At 40.8% G+C, this 19,119-nt stretch overlaps 1 protein-coding gene across 1 annotated transcript; it reads left to right on the top strand.

The window, feature by feature from the left end:
- Window positions 1-797: 797 nt before the first annotated feature.
- CA3 (carbonic anhydrase 3) lies at window positions 798-10,270 on the top strand. The gene is made up of 7 exons (XM_036830963.1): window positions 798-1,088; window positions 1,833-2,030; window positions 4,219-4,337; window positions 6,076-6,168; window positions 7,274-7,336; window positions 8,178-8,333; window positions 9,287-10,270. The coding sequence occupies exons 1-7, from the start codon at window positions 1,055-1,057 to the stop codon at window positions 9,404-9,406; spliced, it is 783 nt and encodes a 260-aa protein (XP_036686858.1). The 5' UTR covers window positions 798-1,054; the 3' UTR covers window positions 9,407-10,270.
- Window positions 10,271-19,119: the final 8,849 nt, after the last annotated feature.

The raw sequence follows: 19,119 nt of genomic DNA, 5'->3' as shown, positions 1-19,119 counted from the left end.
CTTTTCGTGAGCAGACTTACAGCTCACGCAGTCGGTAAATCAGGCTCCTGCTCTGCGGTAACCTGCATCCAGATCTCTCCCCGATTCCCGAGACCCAGCCCTCGGAGTCCTGAAGACCAAAGGGACCCACGAGGTTAAGAAATGCTGCCTGGTGTGGTTCAGGGATCTGGCATCGTCAATCTCTCAAGAATAACAGAGTTAGAGAACCTGCCCTCCGGCCTCTTTCTTCCCATCCTTTGCTGCTAGGATTTTACAAGTTGCCTGCAAGGGAGTCAAACATGGGTCAGGCAAACAAACGTGTTCTTTCCAGCCACCGAAACCGGATCGCTGGAGCGAAATCAACCCGCAGAAGCATCTGGAGACCGCAGCCAGACCGGCAGCCTGCGCTAAAAGCAACTTCTAAGTGAGGCTGCAAGTGCCGGCGGGGTGCAGATTTCAGTTGGATGCTAAGCACAACTACCACGCCCCATTCCCCCTTACCAAAAAAAAAAAAAAAAAAAAAAAAAAAGCTTGGAGGAGGGAGGGAGGGAGGGAGGAGGAGGAGGCAAAAGTCGCCGGCATTTCTGCACATCGGCGCCCGGGGTTAGAGAGCCTTGCAGCTTTAGGAGCCGGGAGGGAGGAATAGAAGGGCCAGGAGAAGCGCTCCCAGGGAGAGGGGAGGGGAGGGGAGGGGAGGGGAGGGGAGGGGAGGGGAGGGGAGGGGAGGGGAGGGGAGGGGAGGGAGGGGAGGGGAGGGGAGGGGAGGGAGGGGAGGGGAGGGGAGGAGAGGGAGGAGAGGGGAGAGGGAGGGGGAGGCGGAGGGAGAGGTGAGGGGAAGGATGCCCTCCGCCCATCTCCCCCCACCCCGACAGCTGTCCAACTTTTGGAATTCATTGGCTTCCCCACTCCGCCTCCCAAATACCACCCCAATCCTGTTTAGCCCCCCACCCCACCCTCGCTGACCTAATAAGGCCGTGCAAGTGTGGAGGGACCTATATAAAAGGTGAGGGCTCACGGGGACTGTGCACGTCGGAGGAGAGAAGGCAGCAGCCGTCCAGTGCCCAAGAAAACGACCATGGCCAAGGAGTGGGGCTACGCCGACCACAACGGTGAGTGTGGGCAGCGGCTGCCGGTCAGTCCGGGATGGTGCTGCTCAGAAAGTGCGCAACTCCAGCAAGTGCGGTGGCGCGGATGGAAACTAACATTTACCGGGCACTTCCCGAGTGCCAAACACTGCTGACCCTTTTACTTTTTATCTGATTTAGTTCTCCGTGGTGTGGAGCTGTTATTACTCCCATTGGAGGAAACTGAAGCGCAGAGAGGTTCGGTAACTAGCCCAGATCGCAGTGCCTCTGACGGAGAAGTCAGACCACCGAGGGCCAGTTCTCACTGTCCCCTTCTCCATGATACTGGGCAAGCACTTAACCTCTCTGAGCCTGGTATTGGTCTAAGCTGCTCTGCCTGCAGCTCCTGCTTACCCATGGGAAAAGGAATATGGATATGCTCTGAAATCTACTTAGGGTCAGTGTTATTTTATTCCAGCTCTATGACAGAAGATGGCATTGGTAAAACATGTGATGAAGTCCACTTCAAAAATAAGGCTATGAGGCTATATTTGAGCAAATACATGGAAAATTTGAGGAAATACACGGAGTTAAGTATAGTCTCCAGGTACACTATTAACAAAACTATGAACAGGTCTTAAACACTAAGCCTTGTATTGCCCAATCTGATATTCAAGACCTTTTTATAATCACTGGCTAGCCTCTGTGTATTTTGCTGGTTTAGTCACTTAGAAAGAGGGCTTGGATTGTGCCACTAAATAAATAAATCCTCTCAATTTGATTTCCCAGGTCCTGACCACTGGCATGAACTTTACCCGATTGCCAAGGGAGACAACCAGTCGCCCATTGAATTGCACACTAAAGACATCAAGCACGACCCTTCCCTGAAGCCATGGTCAGCATCTTATGACCCCGGCTCTGCCAAGACCATCCTGAACAATGGGAAGACCTGCAGGGTTGTGTTTGATGATACTTATGACAGGTCAAGTAAGTATCACACTTAGGTAGAGACACGTGAACATTTTCAACATCCATATTGGCAAAATGTGATTTATGACACAGCAACAGAATTGGTGGGAAGCGGGGGGCACTTCTTCTCTGAAAAAGGAGATGACATTTGACTTTGCTCTAGTCTTGAAGAATTACATTTATACATAGAAGAGGAATGTCTCACTCTCTAATGCTGGTCACCCAGGCTGCTACAAAATGGCCCCATGCCCAAGCTAAAAGTTGGCAATGCATTCCTGAAATGAAGCTTAATAGGAAGGTGATGGTAATGAGTCCAAATGAGTGTTCTTCAGGCTCTGATGGTCTACACCTGAGGGGTTTTTTGCTTCCTAACCAAGGCCTGGAGAGCAAGGCTCCCAGTCCCAAAAGTGGCACAGATTCCATTCTACAGAGCAAGGAACATAGCAAAGAAACCAAGTAGGTACTCTCTTCCTCTGCTGCATGGGTAGGGGCCAATCCAGGGGAGAGAGTAGACCCACTGTATGAATCAAGAAGACTTGCCTTCAATGCTTCAGTGGGGTTCATCTGACTAATCATTTTGGTGAGTGTTTTTGAAGAATCTGACAATTTCTTCTTGAGTTGTGATTTGTATTTGTGTGAAAATGAAAAATCTCATGTTTAAAAAAATCTCTTTATTTCACCTACACTATTAAGCAAATCAATGAAATAAAAGAAGGCTAATTAGAAATGCTTTATTTCACTGTGAATGAAGTAAGAATCTACCTTTAGCATTTTGGTGCTTGATATACAGTAATACATTTTCCTATAACCACATTTGTAAAAAATTTAAAATTATCCTTACTGATGTATAGGAATGAATATTCTCAATGATGTTGTAATTAACGAGTAATAGTTATAATTTCTACCTACTAGCAGGTTCCAGGTAAGGAATATCATAAAAATATATTTTCTTAAACAATAATCTCGTTGGTATCTGCTACTTTTTTTCTCTTATCCATTTAAATCAAGTTCCATTCTGAAGGATTAGTAACAAAATTAAACAGTATCTGTTAGGTTGGATCACATGAAAATGACTTTTTGTAAGCAAAAATGATTGACTATTGACAATTTCATATAATTCGTCCTAATAAATTGGACTCATATGACCAAATAATAACTGTTCCTAGTGGTTGGGTAGAAAGAAATGCAATTAATCAAACCAGTCGTTCCTACATGACCAAGCTTACACAAGCCTCATTCTATTGTTTTAGACCTATACTATGGCTTTCAGTGTGCCATTTCAGCACCAACAGTTGTCAATCTTTTCTAGAATAGCTACCCTCTGAATTCTATTTTTGATCTAGCTTATGTTGCTAAATTTTGATTTAGGGTTTCTGTATAGTTTCCAATATCCTTTAGAAATATTTGAACTTCTAAATCACTCCCCAGGCTGAATGAAGTGAAACCAAGTTAAGTGCCAGGTTGAGGTATTTGAACAACAAACTCACATTCATGCTATGGAGAATCATCTCATTTAGGGGTCCACATTGATTGATTCCCTGGGAAACTTCTGAATTTTCCATTTCATCTCATTTGAGTAAACACAGTCTGAATTAGACATGGATGAGAGCTCTTGCCTGTAGTACTGAAGAAAAGTGTAGTGAGGCGAGACATGGAGAAGGAATTCACATTTGTTCAGTGATGACTCTGCTGGGCACTGTGATGAGCAGTTTAAAGCCCTTAATCTCATTTAATCCTCACAGCAGCTCTGAAAGGTCAGTATTATTATCACCTTCAGAGAGATGCAGAAATGGGTTCAGAGAAGTTTAGCAATTTGCCTGAGATCACACAACTAGCAGGGGGTGGGGCCGGGATTGAAACCTAAGTCTGCCTGGCTCTCAGATATCCTGTTCTCCCCAGTGCACCACACAACAGACCTGTGCTTTGGTTGTTTTCATTGCCCATCTCCTGTTTTAATTTTATTTTCATACATGTTAAATTGACATTTAAAAAATAATAAAACAAGCAAACAAAATCAGAAAGACAGAGAAGAGAAAGCATTTATTTTGATATAACCCAAGACTTGACTTTGTGAGAAAGAGACCAGTGTGCTTGGGAATGGCACCATCAGCCCAGCCCATCAAGCTTAGGCTATAAGGGCTGTTTAAAGCAGGGCTCTGTAAAAGAAGTGTGAGTTCACTGCTGACCTAGCTTCTCTGAATCACAGTGCTGAGAGGTGGTCCTCTCACTGCACCCTACCGGCTTCGCCAGTTTCATCTTCACTGGGGCTCCTCGGATGATCACGGCTCTGAGCACAGCGTGGATGGAGTCAAGTATGCAGCGGAGGTAGGAGGAATTGCCATTACCCACTCTGGATCTCACCCAGTGAAAACTGAAAACTGAACGATAATGACAGAATAGCATCCAATGCGTTTGCTTCAAGCCTGTAGTTATGAAAAGAGCTGCAATAGTTTAGCATAAACTGAAGCTGCCAAACATTCTAGGTTAGACAGTTAAGAGAGTGTAGGTGAGTTAGTGTCACGCATGAAGAATTTCAAGGTTGTATTTAGAAATTGGATAGCAGCTTAATAATAATATTTTTTAAAAAGCCAGGGACCTGACTGGAACTGAAAAGATAATGGTAGCTAATACTTACTAAGTGCCTACAAGTACTAACTCATTTGATCCTCTCAGCACACTATGAGATGGGCTACAGACAAGGAAACTGAGGCACAGAAAGGTTATATAACAAAGTCACACAGCGCATGAGTGCTAGACCTGTGCTCTACCTTATGCTGATTGGCTTCATAGTTCATCATCCTGCCCAGTGCTCTAAGCTGCCTCTTTTACAAGACTGTGGTGCTTTAAAAATAGCACTTAGTAATTCTGGCTAATGCTCATGCTCTAGTCTCTTAATGAAGGGTGTGCATATGTGTGTGTATGTGTGTGTGATTTTATATGTACATATGTACTTATACAGAGATAGCTAGATATAGATACACACAATTTAATATGAACAAATACTACTCTCTGTTCCAGTTAACCCATTAACGGAAACCCATGATTTGTAGCTCAGATCAAGGCATCAAATTACAAGGAAATAAGACAAGCCTCCTGCATGTTCTCTGTATAAAGCCAAGCCTATAAGGGGTGTCAAATGCCCTGGAGGTGAGGATAATTCCATTTGTACTGCCAAACTCATCCAGCGGCAGACTCTGGTCAACCGTAGGAGCTGAGACAGAAACCTTGGAGCCACTTGTGGACACTCTCTTAGGCAGCATCATTAGGCAGCCTAGCTAAATTTGACTAAACAGTTAAACTAAACTATAGGAGACCCGAAGTACTTCCCTGTGATCATTTCTCTACAGCCCATCTAGACAACCGGTGACAGGATAAATTAATTGAGAATGCCTTCCAGACATCTTCCCCCACAAATGGGGAAAGTTTAGTATATTCCTTACAAATGTGGGCAAGGCTTGCAGTTCGGTCTTTACATGTGGGATTATCTCACACTTTTGGTCTTGAATAAAATACTTCTAAATTGCCATGAACTATTGTATTCTCTTGCCATTCTATATAATGCAATGTGAAAAATTTGACTAATTTAACTAGTGTCTATGTTAGCACCTTAACATTATTAAGGTAAGGTGACCACCCGGTTCTAGACCATTTGTTGCTGAAAGGAGAGAGGCATGAAGACACCTAAGAATTTGTCCCCTTATTTTTCCTCTCCTACTTCCCAGTTAATTGTGACTTTAGAATGCTAGCAAATTCCTGATTATAGCTCTGTGTTTCACTGTTTGATTTGGTCAGAAAAAGGACTAATGTTATACAAAGCTAAAATAATATTTTGAATTGGTTTAATGAAAGTTCAGTTTTCACCAATTCTACCTATCATAACTTTTAATTTGAACCATTAAAAGTCTTACCAAAATATTGCATGTTAATTTTTAGAATTCTGTCAACTTCTGTGAGAGTGTTCAGCAACCTTAGACTGTATAATTATTGGGTTTATTGTGAATAATTTTATACTTATTTCCTTATTTTAGGAATTTACCTCATAACCTCTGTTCTATGGTTTCAGCTTCATTTGGTTCACTGGAATTCAAAGTATAACAGTTTTGCAAGTGCTCTGAAGCAACCTGATGGAGTAGCTGTGATTGGCATTTTTCTGAAGGTAAGGTAAAAATTGACCATGTATTTTTTTCAAAGTTTAGTTCCTTATCAATGCTTAAGTTTTACTCCCTCCTTTTATTTAAAGGGGAGAGAGGAATGAATTTCAGTATTCATTCAACTATTCAAGATATTTCTGTTAAGATCAGCTCAAAACTTTTTGCTCTCCCTTAAAAGAGTAACTTTTGCCATACTTCAGTACCCCTAGCACTTCTAAATTTTCTTAAGATGCAGGATGTATGTGTGTGTGTGCGTGTGTGTATGTGTGTGGTGTGTGTGTGTAGGGGCGGTGGAGATGGAGCCTTTGAAGGAGCTTATTTCACTGGCAGTGAGGGCAAGGGCAGCCTTGTTCATTACCCTTTCCTGCTACTCCATGTCAATTGCAGTGGAAACCAGAAAAGCCAATGTTGGGAACGTCTGTGATGCCGAGTCCCTGGCTGGACATCCACTCGGCTTAGGGTGGCCACCACTCACATGATCCCAGGCTAAGATAGCACATGGAATGTGTGTGTTGTTGAGCCAGCCTTGGTGTAGAGAGGACTTGGTGTCATTAACACATGAATTTAGTGGTAACATAACCAAGATTTTAAGCCAGAGGTGAAAATCTAGCTTCTTTCTTTTTATATTTTACTATTTTTTTGTGGTTTTTTTGCTTCTTTCTTTTTGAATGACCTAATTTGTTTTATGTTCTGAATTCATTGGGTCATTTTCAGTGCTTGAACACAGTACTACAGGAAGTGGAGTGGGTCTGAGCAGAAAGACAACGAGTTTAGTTTTAGATACACTGAGTCCATCCTAGCTCTAATTCTATTAAAAAGAAAAGTAGACTGACTTCACAGAGAAGGTCAAGGACATAGATGTAAATCAACATGTAATTTGTGGTTTTGTACTTCAGAGGCCTGGAGTCCAAGTTTAGTTCAGAAAATATATATTCTAAAATCTTGGGGAGGGGGAAATAAACTTATGTTTTTGCTTAGTACAAGATATTCTGACAGATTTATAAACACTAGTTGTAGATGGATGGATTAAAATTAGTTTTTAAGACAATCCTAAATTATGGAGAAGAGAAAAATATAGTTGTTGGTTTACTTTTTCTTTTTTTTTTACAGATAGGACATGAGAAAGGCGAGTTCCAGCTGCTCCTTGATGCGCTGGACAAAATTAAGACAAAGGTAAAAAAAAATCATTTTCCCTCCCAGACCATAAAAGCAGGGTATGTCAATTTTTTTCTTTTTACATTTTCAAGTGTATTTCTTTCACCTAAAATCTGTTAGTAAGTTTGATGAATATGCTAAGCATACATAAAAGCAAATGCTATTATATTTGTATGTATATTTTTATGGTTTATAGGTTTTAGAGCAGTTTCACATACATAAGTTTATTTAATCCTCATAGTCAACCTGTCAGATAACTACATTTTTAATGAAGTGTTTGAGAGAAAAGTTGAGTGGTGTTCCCCTGCCCAACACACACACACACACACACACTTACACACATGCAGAGGTACTAAATGTTTGGGTCCTAGTGTTTCCCTTTCTCTCCTGGGTGGCACCTGTATATTTTAAATCTTAACAGTAGATTCTTCTACTTAGCAGACTCACTTTAATTCTTTCTGTTCTAATCAAACGCGTTATAGTTTTACCACCAGAGAAAGTAAGTATTCTGAGTATGATACTCAATAAAAATGCAAGCCTGTTTTGTATCATCAAGAACCACAGCATTAACTTGTATGAAATATTTCTGTTACAGTTTAGAATGAGTTTGTCCTTTTTCTTGAGAAATGATAGATTTATAGTGCTACCTAGAGTGAATAAGGAATAAAATTGACTGTGGCAAAGTCATACCATGCAAACCGGCCTCCCCCATCTGCCCTTTATATCTGAAAGGCACGTCCTTGTTCACAAGCTCTGTTTTCTCTGTTGCATTTGAAATCCATTCTCCCCAAACGGTGAGACGCTGGGGCAGGCGATGCGCATGCGCCCACTCACCGCGCTGGGTCCCGCTGTCTCCCAGGGCAAGGAGGCGCCCTTCACGAACTTCGACCCGTCCTGCCTGTTCCCCGCCTGCCGAGACTACTGGACCTACCACGGCTCCTTCACCACGCCGCCCTGCGAGGAGTGCATCGTGTGGCTCCTGCTGAAGGAGCCGATCACCGTGAGCCCCGAACAGGTGAGCGGCGGCCGCGGGCCGGCCTTGAGAGCACGCTGACTTACCATCGCCGGCGGGCTCTGTGAGATACAGACGCTAAACTGAAAATATAAAGCAATAGATGCTTACCGAACAGCTCTGCGACTGGAGATTTCATAGTTTGCCCCGGTTAATTACGATCAGCCTGTTTAACTTTCTAAAGCTCAACTTCCGAAGGGTACCAGGCTAAATGCAAGAACATTTAAAGGTGGCGGTGACGCTGAACAATGCCCAAGTTTGTGCTCTAGAAACACTGAAGGGTACAGATCCATATGAGTTAGACTTTGCTAATTTGGAGAACTCCCAAATACTGAGCCCTGTTTAGGAGATGGAATGGTAAATACAGGCCTGGGGATAAGATGCTGGTGGAAGGGATTGAATATCCTTGTGAGGTGTGTACTGGTTCCCCAGTTTTACAGCTAAGTAGGCTGAGGCTCAGATAGGTTAAGCAGTTTGCTCATGATCACACAGCCAAGGGCAGGATCTGAGATTGCACCTCCAGTCTGTCTGCTTTCAATACCTTCGACCTCTCTCCTCAGGCCTCCCTTCTAAGTGTTCATGTAAATTGACTTCATTAACTTATGCAATGAAGGGCCAATTGAGCTTATTATTTGCACTGTCTTCCACTCCTACATAAGGGATAGATTTCATACTGATCTGTCAAATTAAAATAATTGTTTCAGAATTCAGGAGGAAAAGGTTTTGACCAGAGGGTATGGTGATCCTGTATAAAAGGAAGAAAAGTGTTTTTACAAATTAAAAAAAAAAAAAAAGGTTTTTGTTACTCAGAACCAAATAACTCTGGACTGGACATTGGAGACAGGTTTTGTAGTTTGCTTGTTTAGAAAGCTAGTGATTTCTAACTCTTTGTCACACGCTTAATGTGTCCACTTGGTCCAAATGTCATGCTGATAGCCTTCCCTCGCCCCTTGCAGATGGCCAAGCTGCGGGGCCTCTACTCCAGCGCGGAAAATGAGCCCCCGGTGCACCTGGTGAGGAACTGGCGCCCTCCACAGCCTGTCAAAGGCAGGATAGTGAAGGCCTCCTTCAAGTGAGGCTGCTGGAGCTTGCCCTCTTCAGGAAAGGAAACCAACAGTGCAGAGCTTGGTTCCTTGCCTCCTTTTGGTGCTTCTTACTCCAAGTATATTTCACTTTTCCATACCAAGCAATGAAGATGAGAGATGTGATCACCAAGAAACTGGAATTAACTATTGACAAGATCTAATATGAAAGCATTTGGCCTTTTTAATAATCACCTTTCCTGTAAAAACAGCATTTCTAGTAAGGTTTCAAAGAAGAAGAAACAGAGTTGGAAGAGGAAAGGTAGAGAAAAATGGCTGTTGGGCACTGTTTTTGTGTCATCTTAAATTTCACAGAACTTCAGTTTACTCTTTTCATGTTATGAGTTATCCATCTTAAAGAAATAATGAGTAATTATATACGTGGGGGTAGAGGTGTCTGAAGATCGTATAGCAATTCAGCATAAGCCAGAAATTAAAATGACTGTGGATACAGAGAATTGAGATGGTGATGTGTTTTAACCTTTAAATAAAACCAGTAAGAGGTCCATCACTTATTCACATTTAAACTACTGTAAAGATTGCCTGGTTTTGATTATCAATGAAAGTAAAATACACTGACTAGGAATTTTTTTTAAAAATTGACCCATTATTTGAATGCTTTCTTCATAAAGATGTTGACTTTATCCTAATATTTTTCTTTACCTGAAGGAGGGCCATTTATTTTTCATTTTACTACTTTTATCTTTGCATGCTTATTAAAATAAAAACTGCCTCTGATATCTTTCTAATTTGAGCATGGGATTAATGATTCCTAGAACATGCAGGAGTGAATGCCTGCACTTGAAGTAAAAGCAGTTGTACTGATCATCAAAACTAATAAAGACATGAATGTAAACAGTTGAGTGTTGTGTTTTTTAAGGAGGGAGAACATTGTAAGTTTGTTTTTATAATTGAAGTGACTCAAATTCTGAGTTGGATTGGAAGCTACATTCCTTGTAGAGCAACTGAAGCTATTACTGGGGGCCTTCCGAGGAGATTGCAGACAGAAGAGGAATGTGTAGCCATACATTTGACAGTGTGGACTAGTTTCCAGAGGCCTCAAAGTTGGTTTAGGATTCTGGGGTGCATACCAGTACCATGGTTGCTAACTTAGGGGCATGGAATCAACTCAGACTGTAGCCTTTATGTCCTTATTTTTTTTAAATGTGCATCAAGATAACACCAGTCTAACACTGAAAAAATCCATACATTGAGACCTTCAAAAATATCTTTAGACATAAAGTCTAATTTTGCAGTTAGTGGCTCTGATAAATCTTTTATCACATCACTGGCTAATATGTTAACTTACTTTCAAAAATGGCAGCAATAATTGAATTACCCTAAAGAATGAAAATGGTATTGGGTCAGGAGAGTCCTGCAATGCTGGAAGTCAAGTCATGTGACAGAGTCCTAGGAGGCTAATGTTATTTAATGGTTTACCATTTGGGTGAAGTAAAACCAGGTTGGTCAGTGCAAACTGGTTGTGTTAATTAAACCCCTTGAAATTAGGAGGTGTGGAGCTTTCATCAGTTAGTGGTAATACACAAACTGATTCTCTCAGGGTACTTGGTAATGCTGGGAGCACGGTAAAAATGTACCCAATGTACACTCGTATGTGGTGAAGGAACATATGACTTAATTATAGCTACAATGGTGCTTACACAAGCTTACACAGGCTGGACAAGTCTGGAACTGTTTTAAGGGAAAATGTCTAATCAAGAGAAGGTATCTCCCTAGACCATGAGCTCCATTAGGGCACAGACATGAATCTTGTACACTAACATCCCCCTTTTTGCCTAGTATGGTGTCTGGCACTTGATAAGCACTCAATAAACATTTGATTTCATGAACATAGATGAACCCAGGACAAATACTCATCTTCTTTAACAACACAGGATTAAGACTAATACTGTTTTTTGCTCATCTCATTCAGTTTGGGTCTCCTTGGAAAATGATCTCTTTAGCTTCAGGTGGTAGCCTTCCAGTAGAACATATATTCCCTGACCCCCATCCAAGTCATTGCAAATGATCACAATTATCACCCAACTTAAAACTTCCTCTCAACTTCTCCCTGCAACTCAAAGTGCTGAATTATTATAAATGTCCATTAGAATATTGAAACCACACTTGTGTCCTTATTCAGTAGGGGGACAATTTTCCTGATCATGCACAGTCTTCCAAACAATTACATTTTAGGCATACACAGCCTACAGAGGGGACATGGCTAGGAGCTGCTGTGGTGAAAAATGTTTCCACATCTGCCAACTTTTGTTCTTCAGATATAATCATTTCAGATATTTTAAAACTTCAGCAAAGGGCAGAAACTAATTTGAATGACGTGTGTTACAATAGTCAGATGATTATATCCTTAAAAGTCTATGAATGGGGCATCATCAATAAGAATTTACTGAATATAGGGCATTGCTACATTTTGAGAGGGTGTATATAATTCCTACCCCTTTAATGGGGAGACAGAATATATTTATGAAGAGGTAAATAACTATTCAGGACCACTGATCCAAAATTCTTTACGTGCAATCAGTGAATACTTATGTAGATGAATGGGAAGTATTCTACATAGAGCATGTAAAACTGAAGATTTTGGTGTCTAACTATAATCATTTACATAATTAAATAAATATGGGTGAAATTGATCAACTATAAACAACTGGATAAATGTGAAAAATTAGTATGTCAGTTACTCAAATAAGAATTGGCACAAATAAAATTGTTCTAAAAGAAATACATATGGTCCAAAACCACATCAGATACCATGTATAAATAAAATTAATGAGATTTTAGTTTCTCCTCTAATACCCTCTTATTTGATACTAAAAAGGAGCTGTGGACATGAGCAAAATACATTATTTTAGCAGACAAAGAATAAGTGAGAAGTAAGAAAAACTGCAAATGTCATATTTTTAGAAATTCTAAAAATTTCAAGTTTAGTATATGAAGATTTAATGATTTTTTTTAAATGACCCCTAAGGTAGCACTTAAAGACTTAAAATACAAATAAGAAGACAAAATCAAGTTTGCATGTTATTTTCATTTAGATCACTGGATGGCAGCAACACATTTAAAAAATTTCATTTGGGTCCCTAGATGACAGCAAAATAATTACAAAAATGACAAATGAAATGTCATTCACAGAGCAATGAGGGTTTTTATTTTTAAATCCTGAATACCCTATTTCCTTTTCCCAAATGTTCAATATTAACCATCAATATCTATCGCAACAGAAAAGATGGTGAGAGAGTCTTACATATTTCTGATAATTTTTTTTTTAAACACATGGTCAATCTTTTTCTTAAAAAAAATTAATTAATTAATTTTTGGCTGCATTTGGTCTTCGTTGCTGCACGCAGGCTTTCTCTAGTTGCAGAGAGCAGGGGTTACTCTTCGTTGCGGTGCACGGGCTTCACATTGTGGTGGCTTCTCTTGTTGCGGAGCGCAGGCTCTAGGTGCGTGGGCTTCAGTAGTTGTGGCTTGCGGGCTCTAGAGCACAGGCTCAGTAGTTGTGGCACACAGGCTTAGTTGCTCCACCGCATGTGTGATCTTCCCACACCAGGGCTCGAACCCGTGTCCCCTGCATTGGCAGGCGGATTCTTAACCACTGTGCCACCAGAGAAGCCCCTTTCCGAGAATTTTCCAAAAGTGAGGCCTGTGTGTTAGTAGTTGGTACACTAAAACTGAGACAAATGAGAAATGAACATTCTACAATCCTGTTCAGTCTTCTGGAGGCCTGGGTACAAGGTACACAGCACTCCCCCAACACGTGGCCTCAGGCAAGTTAACTTCTCTGTGCCTCACTCTCCTCATCTGTGAACAAGAGTGATAAAAGTACCTGCTCAGAGGGTTAGGTATTAAATGAGTTAATATATGTAAACCTCTTAGAGTAGTTGTTCCAGACATAATAAAACTCTCAACAGCAGTTAACTATTATCTTCTGTAAGTTAATTTTACTTCAACCAAGAAAAATTCCATTGGCTTATTCAATACTTAAAGTCATGTTTCTTTCTTGATGTTTCTATGAGTAAGGTCATGAATCCATGTCTTATCAATTTAGACAAGACTAAGGAGTTAGTTACCATAATGGTCTCCCCTAATGAATTCCCTCTGTGCTTGGCATTGGGGAAATGGTTTCTAAAAATAATGGCGGTAACTCTTGTCTGCTACTTTTCAGCAGCAAAAACAAGTTGTGGCTCCATTAGAAACCAGCACAAAGCTAGAATGGGTGATTTGGGGAGGATCAGAAAATTTTCTGGAGGAAGTTTCTATTCCAGAGCTCTGCACCTGACCTTCTGAGGAAATGTATGATTAGCAAAACATCCAAAAACTAAACCAAAATAGAGAGGTGAGAGAACTATGGTGTTCACTCTGTTTTGCTGACTTTGGAATGTTGGCAGGATAGAGTAGCTCAGAGTGCTGTGTGAAGTGGAAAATCTATCATCACCGTAAGTACAGGAAGTCTCTTGCCATGAAATTAATTTGGGACTTGTCTAGGCATGTCATAAAATCAGAATCATAAATGAGATGCACAAGTCATCCTGGAGGATGAGTTTATCCATTTTGGGGCAACTCAGCTCCAATTGTACAAAAGGAAATAAAACAGTCGAGGCTTAAAATCCAGGATCCAGGGAATGACTAGAGAACTAATTAACTACTTCAGATTTGAAGGCATTTAATGGCAACCACTTGACAACTTGACAAGGTGGATAATCACAGATAATCAGCAGGAGTAAGAGTGAGTGTAATGGTGGGGTCACAGGGGACCAAGTGCACCACAGAAGCATAAAACCCAGTGATTTAAAAACTAATTTTAGCCAGGTGAGAATCGACTCTGTGCAGTAAATGAGGAATAAGATTCTCCCTTGTATTTAAATTATTCCCAGGTAGAGGAGCCTGGAAGCTCAGGAAAAATATTTTGGCCATTAAATGTACATATTCTGTTTCAGCATGCCCGTACATTTCTATCATACTCACTCAGCTCATTTGAAATTTGGGTGGTTACAAACACATTTGTTCAAGGGAAGTCATTCCCCCAAGGACAATTGAGTCCCGTGAAAGTATATGACAAATGGAAGTGTCTGAAAATACAGTGCAACTTGGGTTCAAAGAATTCACACTTCTCCCTCCTGTGTGTGTGATTGGTTTAATGCAACACAGGACCCCAGAGAAGGGGCCTGACATGGGTAGGGAGATTGTACAAGCCAAGCAGAGAAGATGGAAGGGTGGGGCCCAGCCCAGGGAAGAACTGAGAACTAAGCAAGAAAAGGTGCATTCGACAGTCAGCAATATGGAAACTTCGTCCAGTGAAGACCTAGGGCTCAGGTCTTGTACCAGGACTTAATTAATTTTAAGAGTAACAAGATTACTTATCAATTATATCTGTAATGTTAATTCAGTGTATGCATGTGTGTATGTAAGTGTGATGAGTAGTGGGGCCCAGGAGACTTTACGGAGGGTATCAGGACTCTCTCTGTCTGTTATACTACAGAGGCCCCCAGTACCTAACCACAATTATCTGGAACATAGTCAGTGCTGGAAAAGTACCTGTGAATGAAGGGAGGAATGGAAGGATGGATGCGACAGATGGAAGAGGCAGTGAGAGTCCTAAAATAATGAATGCCAGTCTAAGTTCCTGAGTGGTGGGAGCTATGTCCTCATCCTAGGAAGGTCAGTGACATATCTGGAAGGGCTCTTGGAGAAAAGCAGGGGTTTCCATTGCTGCCACCCAGGCTTGTCTGTACAGAGAGTGTGGGTGCCAGAAGAGAAACAGTTTTACATATATCCAAACCTTATCATTTGCAAATTTAACTGAGTATAGAAGAGACATATTTTAAGAGATATAAAAGGAGATTCTCTACCAGAGTATTTATCTCTTAGCACCCATGCTTCTAATATGCAAACTGAAGGTAGTTGGCAATGAGCCTGTGACATTGGGCTCTGGTGATACTAACTGGCACGATTCATGCTAGTGCTTGAAATTTTATAAATTTGCCTTTATTTTCTCATTTGTCATTTTAGTTCTTCATTTCATTCACCTTTGTGCTCATAGCAATTCCACATACATAATCAAGATAACTCTTTAACTCAAATGCTTGTGTTATGGCCAGAAATGAGCAAAGTATGATACTTTTGAAAATTCAGTAAAGAGTTTCAACTGACAGGTTCCACCCCACCCCAAGCAAATGACGGTCAATTCAGGTAAATGTCCTGCCCTCCACAAACAACACAGACATATACACCACATATATCCTCACACCCTTGTAATTACTACCTGGAGCTTTACAATATAGTGGATGATTCTTTGAGAAAAACATTTACTCAGGCAGTGAATTTACCAGAAATCAAACTCAAGTTCTGTTTTGGCAGGTGGGGAGGCGGGGTAGGAAATGCTAGTTGGCAGCTCAATTCATAACTAAAAGTGTAAATCTCTGGTTACCTCTATAATTTTTTTTTTAATTAAAGAAGTATTTTAATGATATTCAATCAGAGGTCTAATTTCTTCTTTTAGTTGGTTTCTCTAACAAAGGGCTTGTTGTCAAGATTGTGAGGCGCACTAAGCCTCTTGTTCTTAGCAGCTTGATATGGAACATAGATTAGGCCCTAGTAGGGGGTGGGGAGTTTCAGAGGAATTATGAAATAAACCACAAGGAGCAAAGAGAAAGTTTGTAGCTTGCTAAGATTGTAGTGGTTTTAGCTGGGCAGAAGCATTCAATATTTGATATATAATTTTAAAAGTACTTGCAAGTGACTAAAAAAACCCTTTTCTTTAAAGGATTTCATGTTTTTCAAAAGCAATTATGAGTCGAGTATAAAAGAAATAAAAGTAGTCAAGGATCTACCTGGAAGCATCAAGGAAGAGAAAAAAAAAATGAAAAGAAAGAGTCCACCTTCAAACATTACTCAAGAGAAATTGTACTAAATGTGGCTGTGACTGCTGAGGAGAAGGCCTTATCGGGCATGGCCATGGTGCCCAGCACACTGGGCATGAAATACATGGTAAATAGTGATATCAGTGTCATTGGAAAGAAGGAAAAGATAGCAGAACCAAGGGCACAGGCGACCTGCAAAAACCTGGCCCTGGGTCACCTGGGCCTCTAGGCCAATAGTGGACTCCAGACTCTTTTTGGATGATGTAGCCACTAGGGCTCAGTTTTAGAACATGAACCTCCAATATAGAATTTTTAAAAATGAATTATATACTCACAGTATTATACTGCTATATATGTTTATAAAATATAATAAAGTGGAAATTTTTAGGGAGTGAAAAAATAGCTATTAAGAGAAACATTCTCATGGGTTTTTTTCTGCCATGGAGTGGTCCTTCATGTGCACCCCAAGGTGTGTGCATTGCGTGTGGAGGCAGCTGGTTTTGGCGCTGTCCACTAACAAGACCAGCTTAGACAGTCTCCTGCCAGCCAATCAAACTTCACTCTGTTCTATGATTCCTCACCTCACTGGGCCACTGTTGCATTCACTGTCTCACCCAGTGGGGATTAGCTGAGTGGTTAGAAGTAGAAAGGATAACTCTATCATATGTGTTAGAAAAATAGTGCAAATAGGCCCTGTTGTGAATTGTGAGAAGTCTAGCAACAGTTTTGACTGACCAGTTTTGACCTTGGATTGGGTGGTTTTTTGAATTGGTTATAACTCTTTTCGCTCAGTCAAAGATGACCAAGGAAAAAAAACAAGAAAAAGAAAGAAACAAAAAGGCATCCCATCATATCAAAGATAACTCAAGGGATATTTACTATACTATTCCTTCTGTCCCTTAAAATATGGAAATTTATTGGGCTTCCCTGGTGGCACAGTGGTGAGAATCTGCCAATGAAGGGGACACGGGTTCGAGCCCTGGTCTGAGAGGATCCCACGTGCCGTGGAGCAAATAGGCCGTGAGCCACAATTACTGAGCATGTGCGTCGGAGCCGGTGTCCGAACAGGAGAGCCGCGTTAGTGAGAGGCCCGTGCACCGCGATGAGAGTGGCCTCCCACTTGCAAAACTGGAGACAGCCCTCGCACAGAAAACTGAAGACCCAACACAGCCATAAATAAATAAATTAATTAAAAAAAAGTTCACTGCCTGCAGCCTTTAAAATATGGAAATTTATTAATTCAAGGTGTGTATTCTAACAAGGCACTATGCTCTAGAGGAAGAGAAAGAGAAGGACAGAGAGGAGAAGAAGAGAGGAGGAGGAGGAGGAAGAAGAAGAAGAAAGAGGAGGAGGAGGAGGAGGAGGAGAAGAAGAAGGAGAAGGAGAAGGAGGAGAAGGAGGAGAAGAGGGAGAAGAAGAAGAAGCAGAAGAATAAAGAAGAAGAGGAAGAAGGGGAAGAAGAAGAAGAAGGGAAGGAGGAGGAGGAGGAAGGTGGAGAGGGAGGGGAGAGGGAGGGGAGGGGGAGGAGGAGGGGGAGGAAGGGAAAAGAGAGACAGAGACACTCAGATATATGGAGAAAAATTTGTGTGGAATAACTTTGAAAATGTTGTGGCTGTAAAACAAGAAAATTTTTGTGAAGTGGTTAAAAAAAATGCACATAAGTAATATGAAGCAAAGAAATATAACGGAAATGCTATGGAGTTGCAACATCAGGAGCAATATTTTTAGGTTATGACTACTTCTCTTTTATCCCCAAATCCTCATTTAGCCATCCAAAACTTTCAAGATATCTTTTTTTTTTTTTTCAAGATATCTTTTCTTGCATAAAATAAACTTACTTTCTGTTTAGGATTAACCTGGATAAGTACAAAATGAACAAACTACAGAATTATAAAATGTAACCATCTCTGTTTCCTATGGCCTATCCATATATATTTTAAGATTATAAGAGTGCTGGTTTCCCATTTGTATACTCTTAAGACAGTTTCCAGAAAACCAAATTTATCTGGATCTAAACCTTCCATGGGCTATTATGGCATGAGTGATGCTCTAGAAGCATAAAGTAATTTACTTTACTCCTGTTCTTAAAATGATGGCTAAAGGCTAAGGTTCTCACTGGGGGAAAAGATATACTCCATGGAGACACTGAGGGCACCCTAACCAACAACCTAAAACAACAACAACAAAAGTCATTAAAGTATATATTCAAATGTAAAATTTGGGGTGGGAAAGTATGTTTTGCCTCTAGTTTATGACACCAGTGAATCCTGACTCGTGCCCTTGATAAGGGGGAAAAAACTGCTTGTCATGCCTATAATTCCCCTTGCATGGAAAAGTTAAATTGTTCTGGTTACTAAAAGGAAGTCAAAAATTCCCCATTCAAGGTGGTGATTTATAAGCAAATGAGAAGTTTAATCATGTGATAAAGTTACTACTAACATAACCAACTCTCATGATTTGGTAGAAAAGCCATTATTGAAGATATGCTGAAGCAAAGTGAATAAACAATCATTGTAAGGTGCAGACGTGAGATTTTATGCTTTTCTATCCAATCCAACCAACAAAAATGAGTGAGAGCATATTATGGGCAAAGCACTCTCCTAGGGCTCATGTGTTGCTGGATACATACATAACTTTCACAAAAGCATTACCATACAGATACTCTTAAGGCAGAGTTTCATGATCATGGTACTATTAACATTTTGGACTGAGTAATTCTTTGTTACGGGGGCTGTTCTGTGCATTATAGGGTGTTTAGCAGCATTCCTGGATGCCAGTAGCACACTACCCCCCAACAGTTGTGACAAGCAAAATGTCTCCAGACAC

The sequence above is a fragment of the Balaenoptera musculus genome, chromosome 17 (genome assembly GCF_009873245.2).
Source record: "Balaenoptera musculus isolate JJ_BM4_2016_0621 chromosome 17, mBalMus1.pri.v3, whole genome shotgun sequence".
NCBI classification, from domain to species: Eukaryota; Metazoa; Chordata; class Mammalia; order Artiodactyla; family Balaenopteridae; genus Balaenoptera; species Balaenoptera musculus.
This window is presented reverse-complemented; position numbering and strand designations above follow the sequence as displayed.